The sequence below is a fragment of the Falco naumanni genome, chromosome 4, assembly GCF_017639655.2.
Source record: "Falco naumanni isolate bFalNau1 chromosome 4, bFalNau1.pat, whole genome shotgun sequence".
Classification (NCBI taxonomy): domain Eukaryota; kingdom Metazoa; phylum Chordata; class Aves; order Falconiformes; family Falconidae; genus Falco; species Falco naumanni.
The window spans coordinates 112,662,164-112,682,842 of NC_054057.1; the positions used below are offsets into that span (position 1 = coordinate 112,662,164).

Genomic DNA, 20,679 nt, shown 5'->3' on the forward strand with positions numbered 1-20,679 from the left:
TTGCATATACAGCCACGCAGTTGCCTTATATACTTTGCAAAAAGTACAAAAACTAACAAATAATCTGGCAGAAGCCAAAGAGAGAAAGACAGTTAAAATGCAGCATCCAGCAAGTGTTCTCTGGCACTTTAAAGGTAAAATTTAAAGGTACCATACTGCAAAGATACTATCAAATTTAAAGATTACAGATTTACAGATTATAAATATGCCATAGTGCTGCAGATTCTTGAAGTATTCAGTTCAGATTTCATCTAGGCCATGTTGGATAAAATCTCCTTCGACTACGCAAAGCTTCCAAAAAACATTTGTTGTTGCCTGTCCCAAAATTCAAGACGCCCAGTCAACAGTCGCATTCCTCTTCTTATCTTTGCTGATCTCCATGCCATTAGGCTGTAAACACTGCTGCCTCAGATTTCCTCATCACCAATAACCTATAGTGTTCAGTGTGTGTGTGTGTGTTATTTGTTGTACCTTTAGCTCAGACATCCTTTCTAAGTTTTTATTATTTGGGTAAAGTTAACATAGAAGCTCACTGTCGTAGCCCTACCAGTTTAACACATGAAGAAAAGCAGACACGACATGCACAATCCTGTGTCCTCCCTCCATCTCTTCCGCAATAGCCTAATATGGACTCTTTTCACTGCTCAGAACATGCAAGGCTCTGGGTTTTAAAAACTCCAAGTGATGTTTGGATTTTTCAGACACATTAATATTCTTTTACATAGCTAAGCTGTCAAAACCATGGCACTAAAATTTAAACCACCACCTATACAGCTTATTTTCCTACCAGGACCATTTGCAGTGTTTGTTGTAACCACTACACACACCTAGAAGCAGCTTTAAAAGAAACTGCATAGCAGTCAACAACCTGAGCTTCTGATCCAATGTAGACAAATTAAAAGAAAAAGAAATGAAAGTTGAATTCTTTTCTTTGCATATTCCTGACCAAAAAAACCCCACAAAACAAACAAAAAAAAGCAGTAAAGCAGGCAAGGCCCAGGTTGCAGATTTCACTGGAAAGGTTTAACTGAAAGAAAGGAAGAATAGTGATGCTTATTGGAAGTACTGATAGTAGAAGTAAACATAACCCTACCAGCAACTGAATTTCTGAGAAGCATTTATTGAAAGCTGTTGTGCAATATAGTCTTTACATGTTGCATGGACTGCAAGTTTTCTGCGGCTCAGGGTGCTGGAAAGTGCCTGTAAGATTACACTGTGGACTTACCTAACAGAAAATTTTACATACATATAGCCAACATGTGAACTGCTATGGCATAGTTAAGAGGTGTCCCGGTTTCAGCTGGGATGGAGTTAATTACCTTCTTAGGAGCTAGTACAGTGCTGTGTTTTGGCTTTGATGTGAGACTTCAGTTTCTCAGACCTCATTAGTGAAAAGGCTAGAGGAGCACAAGGAATTGGGAGGGGACACAGACAGGCAAGCTGACCTGAACTAGCCAAAGAGGTATTCCATACCATGGGACAGCATGCATGGCATATATACCTGGGAGTTGGCCAGGGTGAGCAGGTCATTGCTTGGGCATCAGTTGGCAGGTGGTGAGCAGCTGCATTGTGCACCATGTGTTTGTTTCTTCCTTTCCCTCTGGATTTTATTCTTTCCCTTACGCTTTTCATTATAACTGTTACTGTCATTATTGTTGTTATTGTTCTTTCATTTTTATTCTATTTCAATTATTAAATTGTTCTTACCTTAACCTCAAGTTTTACATTCCTTTTCAACTCTCCTCCCCATCCCCCTGGGTGAGGGGGGAGTGAACATTTTGGCAATTGAGGGTGCAGTTCAGGCTTCTAAGAAATGAGATATAGGAAATTGGTGACTACCTGTTTAGTTCAGTTGACTTCCAGAGCATTGCATAAGGTATCAGAAAGGGACAAGAGTAGAATCCAGATTTTTGAGAGTAGCATTCAGCTGTGGTAACCACAAGACCCTTCTTATGTTACACTTTCTAGTTTCTCTGTAAAATGAAGAGGAGGTGGGAGAGGCTACAGATAGCAGTTCCTATCACTCTGCATCCTGACTTGCATCCCGATTAGGTTCAGGTTGTACTCTCTTGTAAGGATGAAGTTGAAGAGGGAGGAATGGTGTATAATAATACTGTGTTTAATACGTACTTACAAAGGGAGCAATATTCAAGTTACTCAAGCAACTTAATCCTGAAATTCACTAATGTTAGAAGGTCTAAAAGGGCAGTTTGAGTCATATTATGAAATCTGTATATTTTTGTATTTGATTTTTTTGTTAATCAACACGGAGGCCTGTTTATAGCAGGAACAAGACAGACTAATGGTGTTTTTTTCATCTGCAACATGTTATAATATCAGTTATAATGAAATAAAAAATGTTAGAGCTGGGCACTCCCAGCTCTAACAGAGCTCGGGTCTAAAAAGTTTGGCTTGAGTTAAATTGCAATCCACTACTCAGTACACTGAGGAGGAACGGGGAGGGGGATGATCCCAAAACCAAGCCACCCTCATGCAAGATATTTCAAATGGAGCTCCCAAAATTCAGTGGATATTTTACTCTTAGAAGTACTCCTCTGCTCCCCATATGTGAAACAGGGACAATACAGACCTATCTTAAAGCAATGCTGTGAAAGTAACAGTGATCCAGCCAATATAGTGAAGCACAATCAGAAAGAAATCAAAAAAATGTTTTCAGAGTAGGTCTGAAATAACCTGAAGTAAAGAAGCCTTGTGCGTATGCTGAACAATGACAATGAAACCAGCTGCTGAAACCAATCATTTAACAATCTAATATCTGTGCACTGAAAAAGGCTGAAATGTGGTAGAAAATACAGAGTGCAAGATAGTCGAAGTATATACATAGCATGGATCCTGACATTTACTACAGCTGAATGCTCCATTTTCTCAACCCAAAGCTGCTACTTTAGGAAGGAGTTCTGCATACATGCAAGAGATTGTCTAGTTTTTTTGTGGTGTGGTTTTTATTTTAGCAACAACAAAACCACCCTGAAAATAACAAATCCCCTTACACATCTTCATACCACTATCCCTCGTGACTTAGCTGCAGCGCTAAAGCTCACACATCTACTGCACAGACCTCTATCAGTTAGCTTAAAAGTAACTAATAATAACAGAATGTAACAACTGTGGATAAACAAGAGGGTGTAAAACATTTTACACCAATGAGTTTTACAGCTACTTGACGACTTGACTGGAGAGAAACCAGGAAACAGATTCTGGGATACAGTCCTACCTGGAGGGGTAAGCACTATGCTAGGCAGTTTTCTATTTATCTTAAAAAGGCAAAACCCAAACAAACCCAACCCTCTCCCATCCTCACCTCTGACCCCTTGCCTTAATCCCATCTTCCTCTCCTACCAAGCCTCATCACCCAACGAGCTCTTTTCCCACCCCTTGAAACTAGTACCAGAGCCCTTACCTGGTCAGCTCTTCCCCTAGTTCCTGTGGTCTGTTCCTCTACCTCCAAATCCCAGATTCCATCTACTTTTCTCCCCCTTCCCCATTCTCCACCCCTTGGCTCTGTCTCTGCTTCTGTTGAGGCCCCTCAACCAAACTCAGCCTTGACCCTCTGCTCCCCATCCATCATCTTATTGCTCCTGTCTCTGCTCCCCATCCATCATCTTATTGCTCCTGTCTCTGTGTCCTGGGTGCTCCTTCAGCAACGTCTCCTCAGCAGATCTCATTCTCTTACCATCTCCAGGTCCCCGTTTCTCTGCCCCCCACTCTCTCTGCTGGTACCCAGCAAATCCCTGTTCCTCTGCTTTTGGGGACAAGTGGTAGAGTTGAAGGCCAGACTAGAGATTGCTTCTTTTAGTACCTGCATCCAGAGCCAAGATAAATTTCAGGAGCACAAGGATTCAACCCCTGTGAATATACCTGTTCTGCTGTAGTCTGTGGCACGCCAGTGCAAATGCACCTTTGGGGAAGTCAACTGTTAAAACCGAACACATCTCTACTGACCATTAAAGATTTAGAATCTGGCTGAACTTGGGATGATTTTAATGGTGACAGGACAAGGTGCTCCTAGAACAAAATTCATCCCTCAATGAACTTCAAATCCAAATAAAAGGCAAATCACTAGAAAGTTAATTTGTATTTTATGTAGGCAAAACAATTTTTTCCTCCAGTCTTATTACTGGAAACAGCTGGAAAAATTCTGCCAAAACAACTGTCACAAAACTATTCCTGTTCAGCACAAGAAATACCATCCTTCAAGTCTGTCAGAATATTAAGATGAGAGAGAGAGGCCATGCAGATCAAGGCAATCCCACCAGGAAGCTAAGCTATGAACCTTGCCTACAGGCAAGTGCTTTGTGCAGCCCAATTCTGCGTCCTTCCAGAGGCACAGTAGAGCTCCCTGGTAAGAGCACTCATAGCATTGACCTCATAATACCATCATTTTTCCTGATGTCTATTTTTTTCTTTTTTACATGAGATTTATCACATTAGTCACAGTTCTGATGTCTTCAACAAGATAAACCCCTCTTAGCAGATATTTCACCTGAACAAGGACAATGACTTTGGCAGTTATTTTTGTTTCTTTTCACAATCAACTCTAATACTGCCTGAGAAGATAATTCCATAGAAAAGTAATCAGTATTTTTATCTGACATTACTTTTCCTGACGTTGTCTTCAAACCATATATATATCCAGCTTTCATCATTGCTTACCCTTGCAAGCACCCATTATCCAGAACGATCTACTCTTGGAACAATTCAGATAGTTGATGTTTCCCCATCTTTCCTGATAGGCAGTATCTGTCACTTGATGCTGAAATTTGCAGGGTGCAGATGGTAGTTCCATCCACACATTACGTAGTTCCAACACCAGCACTATTGTAGTGAATCAGATGAACGCTAAGGCACCAAATATAACAGGGTCCCCAAGTGCAGCTGCATAGGAAAGTTCTTTAACTTTTTTAACGTTGCTTTGCTGTCATTCATTAATCCCCAAAGGGAATAAACTTGTACTCAAGTATCAGTCTGCATCATTCTCAGTATTTTACTTCTGCCTATTCCTCCCATCTTCTGGAGAGCTAAGTCTTCCACTTTGTTTTGATTTTGTAACATTATATTGATTACTGTGTTATTATTCTGCACCTCTTGCTTCTGCTTGAAAATCATTTACAAAACCAGAAGAATCAAGAACTTCACACAACCCTCAGCATCTTTTACTGTAACTTCATTTGCTTTGTTCCAAGTCAGCCTCATTCCTCTAGAAAGAGATGAGGTGTAGTAAAGAACCAAAAACTGGAATAAAAGACTTTCTAACTTTATTAATGCCTGCTCAATCCAATAATCAAAACTAGGCATTATCTTTATTTTGGCATTATACTACACATAATTGTGCCACTACATTGCTTTTAAAAACATATGCAATTTTTCTACCACTCCAATTTTGGTTTATTTTAATTGAAATAATGAAAATCAATAACTCTTAGACTCATTTATCTGATTGCTTTCCTCTTTCAACAATGGTCATTATCTGTCTTTCAATCCCAGTATACTTACTAGTTGTTTTTATTTTCCTCAGTTCTACTGGGTAACACATCATTTGCATGCCATATTTCTTTGTTGTACAAAGTTTACAGATAAGTAATTTGCTGTTGCCTATTCTCCCATTTCAAACAAACAACAAAATGGTTGAAGTTGGAAGATATTTATATTTCATGCTTCCTTAATTTTGAGGCAATTAACAATAAATTAACATTTCAAGAATAGAAGATACTTTAAACATAGTCAAGCTAAAGAAGTCTAAGAGAGCATTTGGCCAATTCTGTGCTGGGCTTTTTACAGTACTTAGGTTTCTTGCTTCAGCAGACAGACCCCAATACAATAGCAACAGCAAGAAAGGGGATGCAGGCTGACGTACAATGAATAGAAGCAGCTCTTGGAGCAGCCAAGCTTCCTGGAAGGCAGTGCTGACAGTTGGCTCATGTTTTCAATCAGCTAGCTACAGACACTATATAAATTCTTACTGCTAGCACAGAACGAGATGCTGTAACTTCAGGTTACAGATTACCTACGGTCTTTGATACTGTGTTGAGTTCCAGGTTACAGCCCTCATGCTAAGAGCTTGAGCTGGGCACATCCTCATCATCTGATCGCGTATCATCCTTATCAACTTACGTGCTGTTGCCCTTGTACCTGGGTCCTCTCAACCAGAGAAGCCATTTGGGAAGTGGCAAGGGAGATGCTATCCTGGAAGCCTTACCTGACTATGTATTATGGAAAACTCAGATTAGTGGAAAGCATGGGCATTGGAAGAACAGATATACTCACCCCAGAATACTCCCTTGTTCTTGGGCAACCAAAGCCTGTCCTTCACAGAGAGTCGTTCTGGGACAGTGATTGTGCTGTTCACCCCAGAACACCTCTGTAGGTAGACACCCATGCTGCGCAGTTCAACACACATACTTGTAATGCAGCCCAGCAGGAAGCGGGCACAGGGAACGGTTCCCCAGTACTCTCCAACGTTTTTGAAATTGCACGTAAAAGTAACAACTTCATGTAAAAAGTACTTTGGCCAAACAGTAGATGTACTGGGTAAACATGACTTCTAAGTCCTGCAAGTCTCCCATGGGAACACTTAAATCAAAGTAGCTAGGTAAACTCTGGAATATTCTGCTGAGTAAAATCCTCATATATCCAGATTTTACTCCTCACACACTTAGCAGATTTTAAGATGTAAATTATAATCCTGTGTGGACAAACAGGAAAATGTAAGTGTTGAAACCTGAACATAGACCTCCTGGGCCTGGTGTTAAATTACAGAAACTTGGGTTACTGTAGGGCCATCAGAAGCACAAAGGCAGTGCAGTTATGTCAAACTGCAGAAGTAGCATGCCATTTATTTTGGGACTACTTTTTCCTACATCCTTGATTTATATTAAGCATGGAAGCCTGAGTATTTCCTGAAAATGGCAATGCTTACTGACTTTTATTTTCACTGTTGTGAGAAAACAAATAAAGCCAAAACTGAATTACTATTTCAAGCCAAACTCCAACAGACTTCAGGAAAAAGGCAGAAAAGGAATCTAACATTTTTGTTTTAGTTACTCATCCTACAAGTTTGATTTTGTTGTGTATTTGTGGTTGCTAACAAAGCTCTAGTGGGCTACAGTTCCCAGTAATTAATGTTTATTTGTTCTCCTTTTTCTAAAAAATATAAATTTTGGCTCTCATGTTGTCACACAAGGGCTATATATATATACATGCAAAAAAAGTGCAGAACAATGTATTTTATTTTGTTTTGAGCTAACAAGCTCTAAGATTTTATAGAACAGTAAACATGCAAATAATATAACAGAGCTTACATTTCTATACAACTAGTAAAAAAATTAGGAATAATTAAAAAGTAACTAGTTCGGGAACATATCATCTGTAAAGAAAAAGCTGAGTGGAGAGATAATACACTTTTACCTGGCCTCAGAAAAAGTGCAAATGCAAATGCTAGTTTTATTTTTAAAGCAAATTTACTTTTTTCTTCTTTAATGTATGCCTTATTAGGTACTGAAAACTCCAAATGTAATAGTTTGGAAAAAGATTAACAGCAAATTTAATCATACTTTGGAAGTACAGTTTCTATTTATTCAATGTTAAATGGATCTGAGAGAAGAAAAAGGGGTAAACTGCGAAGAGTGATGTCTCACAGATTACTTTCCCCTCCTATAAATTTTAATAATAAAATGGAAGTTTTGAGGTGGAAGGAAAAATTGACATTTACTGACATTTAGCAGTTAAAATTTAATCCTTCCAGAGGATGAATAGCAGAAAAAGTTGGGGGTGGAAGAGAAGGGAATCAATTTCTGCCCTGATTGCACTGAAGAAAAAACTTTAAAAGCATGGAATAAACTGAGTGAAAGCACAAAACAATGAGTATTTGCAGATTAAGTTCTCCCAGGCATGGAGGGGGATGTCAGCAGTCCCAGGAACACTTATTTTGGACTCCCTAGAAATCTCCTACAAAACAAGCAGTCAGCTACAAACCATTGATGGTAATCAGTCGTAGGAAACTGGAAAAAGAGATCACTGGTCCTGATGTCTCAGTGGCAGTAATTAGTGACCAATACACACTAACATATAGGTCAAAATCCACATAGGAGTCTATTATTTGTTTAGGAAAATGCTTTATAAATGTAATTAACCCATTTTTTAAAAGCAAATAGAAAAGAGTAAAATTTCCATGAGTTTTGTACCAGGGACACCAATCACTCTATGCAGATGCAAGCTGAAATGCAAAACATCAGCCCAGATTTCTGCACGATCATGCAACAAAATGTGCATAGGAATCTAAAAATTGACTACAGTCCAAAGGTATAAGGTATTTTGATGAATAATTTGCAGATTTAGATCAAATGTAGTTTGGAAGTGTAAATTATCTTGATTACAGTTAATTTATTTTTTAATTAATGTTTAAGTATTATTTGAAGGCTTGAACAGACATCTTAAGACAACTCAATGCAACCTGATTTCTCAGTAGGGTCAGCACATTTGAAAAGACATCCTTCCTTTGAATCATTTCAAATTAAGTAGTTGAAATTGAGGCAGCTCTACTCTGGTGAACTCTTATAAAAAAAACCTCTGATGTACTAGGGCGCTTTGAAAGATACCATCCTTCAGAGAAGGTGAGGAGCCTTTGGGTAATACGAAGCAATCATAAAACAGGACCTTGATTCATATTAATAATATATTAACAGCACTAATCTCAACCAAAGAGCATTTAATGTGCTTGTGCATATAAAGGAGTAATGTCATGCAGTTGTCTACTGGTAATCCCTTTCACAGCAGGAAATCAAGTGAAGATGGAACACATTCATGTTATTCATTTTAATATAAAACAGCGCAATATTCCTCAGTGATGTAGGCAGTATGTTGTGCACATGAGAAGTTGATGACTAGCAGTGATAGTAACAATACCTTCCCCTACCAAGTCATCCCTATTTTAACTTGCTCAAATGCAGGTCTGTAGATGAATTTTAAAAGACAGAAATGACCACTTTGGTCTGCTGAGTCAGAGCATTCTCAAAAAAACAAAGATGAAGAAATCTCATCTGGAACAAACACAACTTGTGTTAGAAAATGATTGTTCAGCACTTAACACAGTCATAGCACAGTGAGTGGGCTCAGGTGTTCACATTTAGAAGGTTTACATAAACAAAACCTGAGAATACAAATCTCCTCATGACCTTTGATGCTTGGGATAGATGGGAAAGATGACATGTGAGAAACTCCACATTCAGCAGTAGCATGGATCCTTTCCATCCTATCCTTAGAGGACTGCCACACATACCTTTCTCACACTGACTGTATCCAGGCTCCAAGCTCAAACCATTCTCCTCCAAAACTGCCCTCCTGTGAAACATGCTCCTTTGCTTGTAGAATGCAGGCAAACTCCTGCTTTAGTCTTTTAACTGTCTTACACAGTTATTAACTCATATTGCCAAAAATCAAGACTGTCACTGATACCAAGAACCAGCTTGGAGTATTTTGATTTAACAAAAAATTATTAATGCTGTGTTGGATGTTTTATTGAACCAACACTTGTGAGAACTTTCTCCGTACTTCCCCTGTGAGACTTAGCTGTTGTGCACTAACACACTGCATTCACCCTCCCTCACATCCCCACAACAGTGATTCAGACAGCAGAGAGGTGGGAAAGACTCAGAATTAATTGCTCTTGTATAAAGTCTTTTACCAATAATGTATATCACTGTTTTCTCCTCCTCCCTACTGCAGTAAGAGATTAGTTTTTGTAGATCTTGAGTGTCACTTCCCATTTTTCAATGATAACACAGGCATACAGGCCCAGCCCAAGTCAAGTCACACTTGCCTGCCAAAACAGAGGCACCTGGCAATCACGGTTTCTGAAACGCAACTGGAACTGCAAGTCACTCTCACACTCCCTCTGCTTTCACGAGGCCTTTAATCACAGTGTCTCAGCAACAGGAAGAAGTTATTACAGAGCTGAGAGACTGGAGGAAAATTCCACTTGATACTAATCCACAGGAACTGAGACTGTTTCTAAATTAATTGACCTTTCCTCATCTACCACTCTCACTTTGTCAGCCTGCTTCCTTGCACTCTGGTGCCAGAAATCCTTTGAGATGCTACTTTGTACGTTTCCAAACAAAGAATATCAACTGAAAAACCACCTAACTGAATGTGATAAATCTGGCAAAACACCCAATTCTGGTAGACAAGACAGCTATCCAGAGATTTTGCCCTTTGTAAGAATGACTTGCGTACCACAAACTCCAATGCAGAACCAGATACTTGTTAAGAAAGTGACAGAAATAAACAATAAGAATACAACCAGCTATCAAAAGTGGGCTGCAAATCTATTCTAAGTTGCAGATACAAAATTTAGTCTTTAGAAGTCATTAATAGGCATCCAAAAGATTGAATTAAAACTGTGCGTGCACTTGGGTCCATGATTTCATTATGTATTTGAGCCAGCTGAAAGCATGAACTTCCCATTTCTCTAAAGTTTCAGCTTCTAGTTTTAACTGTCTTCAGCAGTTGCTTTTTACCATAATTTCTATTAAAGGTGAAAATAAGCAGTAGAATGTGCCAAAAAAGAAATTTCACCAACATTACACTCTTTGCACTTCCATGAGCCAGGTCTTATGAAGTGCTTTCCTGCCCTGCCCTTCATAAGACAAAAAAAAGAATTAAAAAAAAAATCGAAGTATGAATAGCCCTTATGAAAAATCCATTTCACTTTATGTTTATACTCTAATTTAGACAAGAACAACTCACCCAGGAAGACACACCCTGACATGAAACTATTATGCAAGTGACAGACATTACCCACAGCTACAGCCGTCCATGAAGCTAAGATGGAAGTTCCACCTCCCTATGGAGGGTATTTTACACCTGCAGCACCAATACAATTTACACAAGAGACACAATAAGGTGCCTTCTGATGCTCTAAGTTTCATTACTTATCCTGACAGTCTTGTAATTATAAATTGTAATAACATGATCTAGAAAACCACAGCTAGATTTGTACAGTATATTGAAACAATGGGGTTTTTCCTTTGCATTTGCAATAGTCAGAAGAGCACTGTTTTTTCTCTCCAGATCTTCACAGCATCACTACCACTCAGCTCCTGAGGCAATGAATTTCACAGGTTAACTATGTATTAGAAAATACTTTTTAACAATGCAGTTTTCCAAGGTCAATAGGAGTGAGGCTTAGTTCCCACCCTAAGGGGATGGGTTCCTCAGAAAATCCATCCGAGCAGGTTTAATTGGAGCAGGGTTCACATTACTGGGCAAGGTAAAAGGACTGATCATTTTTCATGTTATCATTCATAAGCAGACATTGAATATGGGTCAGAAAGAATAGTGCTCTACTCACTGCTACAGGTTTTGCATGTATGCAAGTACTATTTTCTTCAAAGAAAGAAAAACTATTTAAAAAGCAGAGGACAGAGCAGTGCCCTTCAGAACAGAGGGCTTGAAAGAACAGGAAGCTTCTAAGGATCAAGGAACCATCAAGCCCCGTCACCCTCCCAAGTGTCGAATTTTGACTGTAAATTGATTGGAAAGGGAAGAGTAGAACAAAATGAAAGGCTTTTACTCTTCACAAAGACAATGGAGATGTTGTACTGTAGCATGGCTGCAGCAAGGGCCTCTACCGCGGCAAGGCAGCTGAGCCAGAAAATGCAGCCTCCTCCCCTCCCTACCTTCAAGCGCTGACATCTTTGGTGTTAACAGCTCGGTTGCTGTGGAAACCAGACTGCTTTTGACAAAGCCACATTGACTAAAAGCAACATGTGGGAAAATGGAATAAGGCCCCAAGAGAAATTAATCCTTTACAAGAAAACTAATAAATACATTTTTCGTTAAAAATGAAGCAACTGAACAGTAGTATTTCTCACCATTACAATTACAAGCAGGAAGAACACTAGCAGCTATAGCAGTACCAAACACCAGGCCTTGTGGCACTGCAAATGGAATTTTAAGGACTCATCATCCCTGAAATACATGGTAGATGTGGTGCTAAGGAATACACAGGAGTCCCACGCAGAACCAGATGCACAAGGCGGCTGCTCCCTATCCAGTTTTCAACTCTTCTCCTTTGAAAACAAAAATAAAACCCAAATCCACTCCACAGTGTAACAGAAACCAATGGCAGCTACAAATCACTAGTCAAGTGCTTTCATCAGGCTTACAGCTGATTCACACCTAGGCAAACTATGCACCTCAGCCAAAATTTCACCACACAAGAAAGTTCAGTGGATGAAGAGCATGAGTCACTCCACATCCTGCCATTTCCTAACAGTTTATATATTTCAGAAGTGCTGTCCAAAAAACCAAATAAAAAAGGTTTTCTGAGCTCCCCCCTTACAATGGGCTTAATAAATCTGTCCTCAGCCCTAGCTGACACAGACCCCAGGAGCTGCCTTAGGGCCTGTTACTTGGAATGCCAGCATACTTAAGAGAGTATTCAAAAAAAAAAAAAAATCCTGGGGAAAAAACCCATGGGAAGAGCCAGAGTTTCAACTGGCAAGACTTTAAGATCTGTGAACAGTGCAACTTTAGTAAGACTGGCTCCTTAGCCATCTGAAATGTCTTGTAAAAATGGCACATTTGGGGTAGTTTGTTTGGGTTTAAGTTCAGCAAGCAAACTTTTCTGGATGAAAAACCAATTTTACATAAATATTTGCTTTTTCTCTTAAAACAGGCCATGAAAGCTTCGATGCAAAATGCCATACATTACAAAGATTCGGGAACTAGAAGACCATGCGTGATTTACATGCTGAGCAAGAATTCTCTCCCCCTTCACTCTGATGTATTAAAATGCTGGAGCGTTATAGCTTAATCTCATTTACAGAGCTTTGAATCATCTTAAGTACTTAGGAAGTCTGTGTAAAATACCACAATCCACACAGTTTATACACTAATCCAGACAGACCACACCACCAGCTTTCACTGGTGCTGATGGAAAGAAGTTCTCACAGTTTTCCAATTAAGTAAACAGGTCATCTACTCTCCACCTCCAACACTGGCCCCATCTCTGCACTTTCCTTTTAATGAATGTCGCCACATCTTCCTACAGTGTAAGAGCCACAATGCAAACAGTTCAGACAACTCCACTGTACCCAAAGAAATGAGGATAGCTATGCAGACAGCTATACTGTTACTACTAGAATATCACACATGATCCTGAAGTCTGGCATTCTAAAGACACACTTAACATTGAAAAATTCCATAACCAGGAAACATACACACTTCACAGGAGAAACGGGAACCTTTTCAGTCAGGCAAACAGTAACTGCAAAAACATTTAGGGATGCAAAATGTTGCATATGATTGTGTAAATAAATCAACAATTGTATCTTTTTTTTTTAATAATGACTGTATACAGCTAAGATTAACACAAAACAGTCTTTATATGCAAGAGACTAGTATATTAAGTTTCTCAAAAGCACACTGGCTCTTGCTCCCAGCAACAGTGACATGCTCCTTCTCCGTGTTTCCCATGAATTTATAACAACATGAAGACAATCTCTTTTTTCTGTTGATACTTAACTGGCAGCAAGCTATCATGAGAAGTCATTTATTTGCAGACCAGGCTGCTACCATACACAGAAAAAAATATACTAAGGAAAAAATGATGCATGTGAGCTGTGATATTCAGGTGTGGCCCTGATCTTCCCAAATTAGATGCTATCAGGTTTTTCCAGTCTGGGCATCTCTGTAGATTGTATTACTGTAAGTAAATGAGGTTGAAGTACACTTGTCTTGTAAATGAACTTTAAAATTCTTGCTTACTGTTCCCTTGCACTAAAGCTGATTTGCAAAACCCAGTTATCTGTAATGAGACTCCCAGCTACCATGAATCAGTGAGGTTTTACTTCAGTTAAATGGAATACGAAGTTTTAGACTCTAAAGGGAGGAGGGGAGACAGAGAGAAGGGTCTTCCAGTCCAAAGGGGGCGTCAAGTGACCAGTTGTGTCTGACCAGTACACACGTGTGCTCTCTCTTTAAGCACCTTCCTCGCAATTGAAATAAGATACGTATCTATAATACTTCCTCAGATCTTGGAACCTGGGTGATGGCAGGGGAACACACCTTGATCTTCCCAAGCTTTGCTGGTACCCAGGAGTCAGGGTATAACTTGTGCCAGCTTGCTAGCACACCAAAAAAAAAGCACAGAAACTGCAAAGTATAGTTTTGTTTTTTTCAAGATGACCTAATGGTTCACAGCATTTGCCTTTCTGTTTGCACTTTTTAGGCTTAATGAACTGCCATTGAACCTAGTAAGAATTTACTAGGCATGGTTCTATTATTTCAGACCAAGCCCTGTTTTGTTTTGGTTTTTTAATTATTTGCTGTATTTAAAATAATTACAAAACCAGTCAATAACGTCAGATTTTAAGTAAATTGATAAAATCCACCTTTTTAAATTAACTAGTCCAACTGACACTCCAGAAGGTGCCATTCTGGCCCAAATATGTACAAAGTGCTCAAAGACTCAGGTCTTGAATGACTCACTGGTTTAAAAACAATTCTTGTAGCGGTAGAAATGACCCACTTTTTAATCGACTGAAAGTTATTTTAGGTATTTTATGCATATTTACGTAATACTTACCAAGATTGGCACTGAAGGATAAAATTCAAGGACCTATGCTATCTGTATTTTAGGTACTCCTCCATACACTGGGGGCTGCCATTTAAGTAGAACTTTTTTGAACTCACATTCATTCTACACTGTATCTGGCTTTGATCTACAACACACAGCTCCTGAAGTTTATTACTCATACTCAGCTGTGGTACTGATACTGAATTTCTTGTAGCATGAGATAAACCAGTATAAATAGGGCTGCAGGAAACATGGTAGGTAAGAGGGAACTACAGAATAAAAGTGCCAGTTTCCTCAAGAAACATACAACTGCTCCTGTAAAGCAAGAGCTCCTTCATTCTGCACAAAACCCAACCAACACTTGGTTCCCCTGAATTCCCACCACAGTTCTGGCTTAATATAATGTTATTTTTCTAAAACATTATTTTCTAAATAACATTCTAAAAACGTTGAAATGTCTAATTCCTAACCTGGCATAATTTTCTTGTCTTCTAAAAATCCAACGTACAGCACGTAAGAAGATAGTTAATATTTCCTATTCCACAACCAATCATCACACCTTCACTTTCACTGTATGCATTGCCTTCTCCACTGCTACATTCTTTTCCTTGATCATAATCTTATTTCAGGCAATAAACAGGGTATTTTACAAGTACTAGCTATTTAGATAACTTGCAAAACAAATACTTTGGACTCTACAGTCTCCTGTTTGTGAGCAATCATGACCCAACTTCACGGTATACTAACTGAAAACAGACTACCCAGCAATTAGCTTACGTGATACAGTATTATTTAACATAATCAGAAACATTAAAATTGAATGAGAGACAGAAACATAGCTCAAGACTAAAGGAAATTAAGGTGTTGCAGAATGACTATCTTTCTCCACAGTGACCCCACTTAACATTCTCTATATAGTTTGTCCAATGCATGGTTTCCAAGATCCACCAAACATTCCTTAAATCTAAGCAAGGAGCCTGTTAATTTTTGTGTTTGCTTTTTGCTTTATTTAACATTTGGGCTTCACTTATTTGTCTTCAAATCAGCAAGTTGCATACACTGCATTGTTGGCACTTAGCAGCAAAGGACATTTTCCATGAGGCAGGCCATGGCTTATCTCACTCTTTATTCCAGAGAACAAGATCTATGTGTAGATGTGGCACTTAGGGACACTGTTAGGGGTGGACTTGGCAGTATTAGGTTAACAGTTGGACTCTATGATCTTAAAAGCCTTTTGCAATCTAAATTATTCTGTGAGCTAGCAGGTCCATTCATATATACCCTGCCTTAACCCAGAGGTCTCAGATGACTGGAAGGCAGCTGCAGTATACAGCACATGCACAGCACTGCAGAGGAAAAGCACTTTACCCACTGCCATACTGTTTTTCAGGAGAGCTTTCATACCAAAAGTACCAGTACACTCATAACCTATGTACTTTGTTTTCCTTGAAGTTCCAAGGGTCTTTTTTTGCTGCTATGCCTAAATTTTCCTTCCTTTTCTTCTCCTGGAAAGAAGCAACATCTGTTTACTGAAAAGTGAATAGTACGCCAACGACATGTAGCACTGTTTTTACAGCCTGAAACATCCACCAAAATCCTGAAGCTGCCCCAGAAGAACACTCTCAAACTCTCTTTTCTTAATCCCGACTCTGTCTGAGCCCTTTCTACCACCTTTCACAAAAATTAAGTAGGTCATCAAATGCATTGAAATATTATTTTGACACCGTTTAGCAGGAATTTGTGCCCCCCAAAAAAAGAAAAAGAAGCGAGCGAAAAAGAAAGAACAATGTAGGCTGGGGATTTTTTTAATGGAAGGCAAATCCCAAGAGTTCACATTTATCCTCACAGGTAGTCAGCTATATTGGTCTCCTCCCCTCCCTAAAAACAGGGAGGAGCGTGAAAAACAGCGGAGAACACTCAGGCTGATGACAGTGTTAAAGGAGAGGAGGTTAAGTTTTAGCCCCGAAAGGTAAAGTGAACAGAAGGGGGCAGGCTGGCAAAGAAGAGATAAAAATAGAAGAGTGACTAGACTTCACTTGACTGCTATTTCTGGACCAACTACAGAAAGAGATCTGAGAAGGTTTTATATTTGTAAGGGAAAGAGAGACTAAACCATAGTTGCCTTCTAGAAGGCCACAGTCCTGCACAGCACTTTTGTTTATGCTTCTACTTTTCTAAATCCCTGCATTCTCACTATTTGGGAACAGTGCTGTTCAGCCAAAATGCCATTATGTATCTAAGTGAGTAACCAGATGAGATTTTCTGGAGCAGGACAGCAATGCATGTGGCATTTCAATCTAACAGAAACAAAGCTGACAGCACATTGTAAAAGTGTGTAGCAAATCACAATGCCAAGCAAGAGCAAACTAAGCCACATAATACTTTACAAAAATAACCAAAGCCCTGCAGCATCTCTGAGAGGATGTCTGGTGTTTTCCGACTCCAAAATGATGAGTGAAATCCTAACTAGTTCCCATTATGGACGTAGACTGAAGATGTCAACAGGGACCTCCCAAATACAGTATGTAGTGCTTGACTGACATGTGGCTCCAGGGATGAATGTTTCTGCTTGTTGGAGCCCTTTTCTCTTGAGTACCTCAGTTAAAATTCCTTCAACTGAGTAATTTCTATCCAGACCCTGGCTGTGCTGGCTTTGTTCCCATATAAAAGAAAACCTGCAGGCAGAAAGCAGCGCCATCTGCCAAGTCAGAAGCTGCTTTAATGGGCAAGTTTGGTGTGAAGGGGAATAGACTATTATGCTTTATCTTCAGCAGCAGGAGTGATGTTTTTCCTTTGCCAGGAGTAGGTTACAGTGAGCACACTCACACCTGAGGTATTTGTCCACAAATATACATAGAACTCAATGGATACTGCACAAGCAACCTCCGGGGGGGGGGGGAAAAAAAAAGATATCCATCCAGCATCCCTTTTTTCCTGTTCAACTTGCAATTCAATCTTTACATTTCTCTTTACCTGTCAGACCAGTAGGGGTTTTTTTTCTGTGACATCTTCATCAGCCTCCACTTTCTATTCCTGTAAGTGAATGATAACCTTGCCATCACACCTAGGAAGAATAAGCAGTGACAAGGCTGAAAAGTCAAGGCCCTACTGTCCCTACGCGGAGAATTATGCACTGAAGCTGTTTCTGAACATTTTTTTCCTCAAGTTTCTTGTCCCTTTTCCATAACTGTTTTGACTGGATGGTTTGCTCTGAAGTCTCATCTGGAGCAGGACTGGAGACTTGAGTGGCCCAGTTCAGGTTTCATAAGAAACAACGGAAAAGCTTCCTCTGAATATCTTCATCCTTGCAAATATCTTCAGGGCTCAGAAAAAAAATATCTTTCCATTCTTGCCAATTAACTAAGCTCAGCTTTTATCTCTCCTTGTTGGGTTATCTTCTCATTAGACCATATTTGGAGAGAACAGTGGATTCTCTCTGGGCTGCTGGCAGTTTTACTTAATTGCATATTTAACTTTTTATTCAGCACTTAAACTCATAACGATGAGAAATACATACATGCAAGCAGCAAACTATTATCTGCCATTTAAACTCCCTAAAGAACTCGAACATCTTAATATATCTGTCCCTTTCAGAAGAAAAGTGCACCTATTCCACAGCTGGTGGGGTGGGGGCTGGGGAAGATAAAAACCACATATATAACAATTTCAGTGATATATTAGTCATAACTGACAAACCGCCATTTTGGGAAGGGGGGATGGGGCGGTACTTTTGTCCTTAATATATTTTAAAAGTTCTGAAAAAATCAACCAATTCAATGACTGCTGAACAGACACTGGTATTACAAGGATCTACTATAGATTTATCCTCCCCATCAGGCAGAGCACTTTGTCAGGGCACAGCAACTTTATTTCTCTTTTCCCCCTCCACAACTCTGAGCACTGAATTTGAAAAATATAGTTTACAGATGCTAATATTATCCATAGGAATGTTTGTCCAATTTGATTCCAGAGCTACAGAATTTTCTGTGGAACACACTTGTTGCCACTGGACCATGCTCTGGAATGGCAACTTTATTTTAAAATGCTTCCAGCCCTCATGACTGCAAAACCTTTGAAGTATGAATGGTCTACAATCAGGAACAAAGCCTCTGAACTCTTCAGAAACAGCAAACAGTTTCAGTATTAACTATTATCCTTCATTTCAGTATGCTAAGTATAGAAATTAATGTTGATAGCCCTTCAGAAGGTTCTAATTAATGGAACACCTCAGAGCTGTAAAAACCTGACACTCCCCTATGCAGGCGCAAAACCCCAGTACTTCCAGTCTGTTTGCCAAAACCTCCACTTTCCCCATGATACAACTTCTGTGAGTCAGCTACATGAAGCTAATACAAAAAAACAGTGTGATAATGAAAATGAGTGTGTTGGAAACATGTGAAATAATCAGCATGTTGTTGTATTATAAGCTTTTCTAGTTCCTCTATTAAAAATCTTTTCAATACACAAGGCCACCAGATGTTTCCAGTTTGCTCTGTCAAAGTGCAAAGGCTTTGCTGGGGACAGCAGTTCCAGCTCGGTGAAGGTAACACCATACCCAGACCTCGGCAAGCCCTCCAGCTGACCACTAGCAGATTTCTCCTGCTGTTAGCAAACATGGAGCGTGAGGTTTAAGAAAAGGAAGGGTACCTGCAAGCCTTCTAGACATCCCAGCTAGTAAGATTAACACCAGCAAGGACTCAGTAACACTCTTAAGTAATTCTCATGACAATTACTTCAGCTGGTTTTCCATCTTGCTATACAGAACCATCCTTGTTCTCATTTGAGGTGCTTTTTTCTGACAGTGTGGTTTAAAAGCATCAGGGAAATCTTCAAGTTTAAAAGCTGCAGAGCAAAAGGCAGGTAAGCTTTATGTTCTCTTAATGAATGGTTATTGCTCCATTTATTTAAGTGGTACTTATCACCATAAATATCTACTAAACCTACTTGCTATACTGGTGTAATCAGTGCTTTCCCAGGTAATACCCTTCTTTAAATGGATTGCAAGAATAAAGAGGAGAATAAGTGAGTAAACAACTAGGAATACCCCTTAAGAAAAGTCTTCAAAGGGAAGAAAGCCTGAAGACCAATGAACACTCAAAAACTTCCCAGTTTAGGCCTATTTAATTGCACAAGATCCAAAATAGTTTCCTTCCCAAGTACTGCATAATATGTTCATACAAAATCACAGAACACACCAAGACACTGTTCTCTCTCCTGTTTTTTGTCTTTTAAATACGAACATGTGAATTTTACAGCTGATAACATTCTTCTGAAAACTCACACAGAATATTCTGGAAAAGACTCAAGTTTGGACTACAGTGTTGTAAGTAACAGAAAACAGCTCCACATATTAAAATTCTTTAAGCGGCACCCTTTGTGAAATGTAAGCAGCCGAACAAGTAGCTTTCACAGGGCTTTTGAAGTGAACTCTGGCCTCCAAACCATAAATAAAGAAAAAAAGAAAAAGCCTACATACCTTCAAAGCACATTTCTGGCCCGTCTCCTTGTTGAAACACTCCAGTACTTTGCCATTGACTCCTAACCCTAGCACCCGTTTGGAGAGTTTGTAGTCATCCGTAACTGCGTGTTTTTTTATCTCTAGTTTGACATGGGCTGGTCCCCCAGGCAAGGATTTCACGCTGCTCTTGCTATCCACGTGACTTTCTGGCTGGGATTCCTGTTCACCTTCACTTTGTTCCATATCAAGGAAGAGTCTGAGATGACAGAGACACCCAGCAGATTCCCTGTGGGGTACACTCAGTCGAGTCCCTCTTATTAGGCAATCAAGCCCTGTGCATCAAACAGTCCATTTGCTCGCCATTTAGCCCTGAGTAAAAATGTAAATGAGTATTAATAATTAACATCAGCTAACTGTTCTCTCACCTGACCACTTCTCTCTCTTCCTTTCTTAACAAGATGGTCAGGCACTAGAGAGACCAAAAGTGGAGGTTCAGCACAGGAAAGTACATTTAATTTAGCTTTACAGACCAGTCACCCCAGTTCCAATATATACTATCTATCAGTCTGCAGTTATAAATTACTGCTTTTACTGCAACAAGTGCTTGTGCTGAGTTTTGGAG

General features: G+C 39.5%; 1 protein-coding gene across 6 annotated transcripts in view; it reads right to left on the bottom strand.

Annotated features, from left to right (window-relative positions):
- The window catches only part of MAPKAPK3 (MAPK activated protein kinase 3), a 59,135-nt gene that overhangs the window by 28,883 nt on the left and 9,573 nt on the right, over positions 1-20,679 (bottom strand). For 4 of the 6 annotated variants that reach the window (XR_005827454.1, XM_040591013.1, XM_040591014.1 and 1 more), the window contains exon 2: positions 20,076-20,426. The exons of 1 other annotated variant lie outside the window; for it this stretch is intronic. Coding sequence is in view for 3 of the 5 variants with exons in the window: in XM_040591013.1 (XP_040446947.1) it covers positions 20,076-20,300 (225 nt within the window). In the remaining 2 variants the exon portion in view is untranslated. Of the gene's footprint in view, positions 1-20,075; positions 20,427-20,679 lie in introns of those variants that run through there. One more of the 6 variants, XM_040591015.1, reaches the window with a different exon arrangement.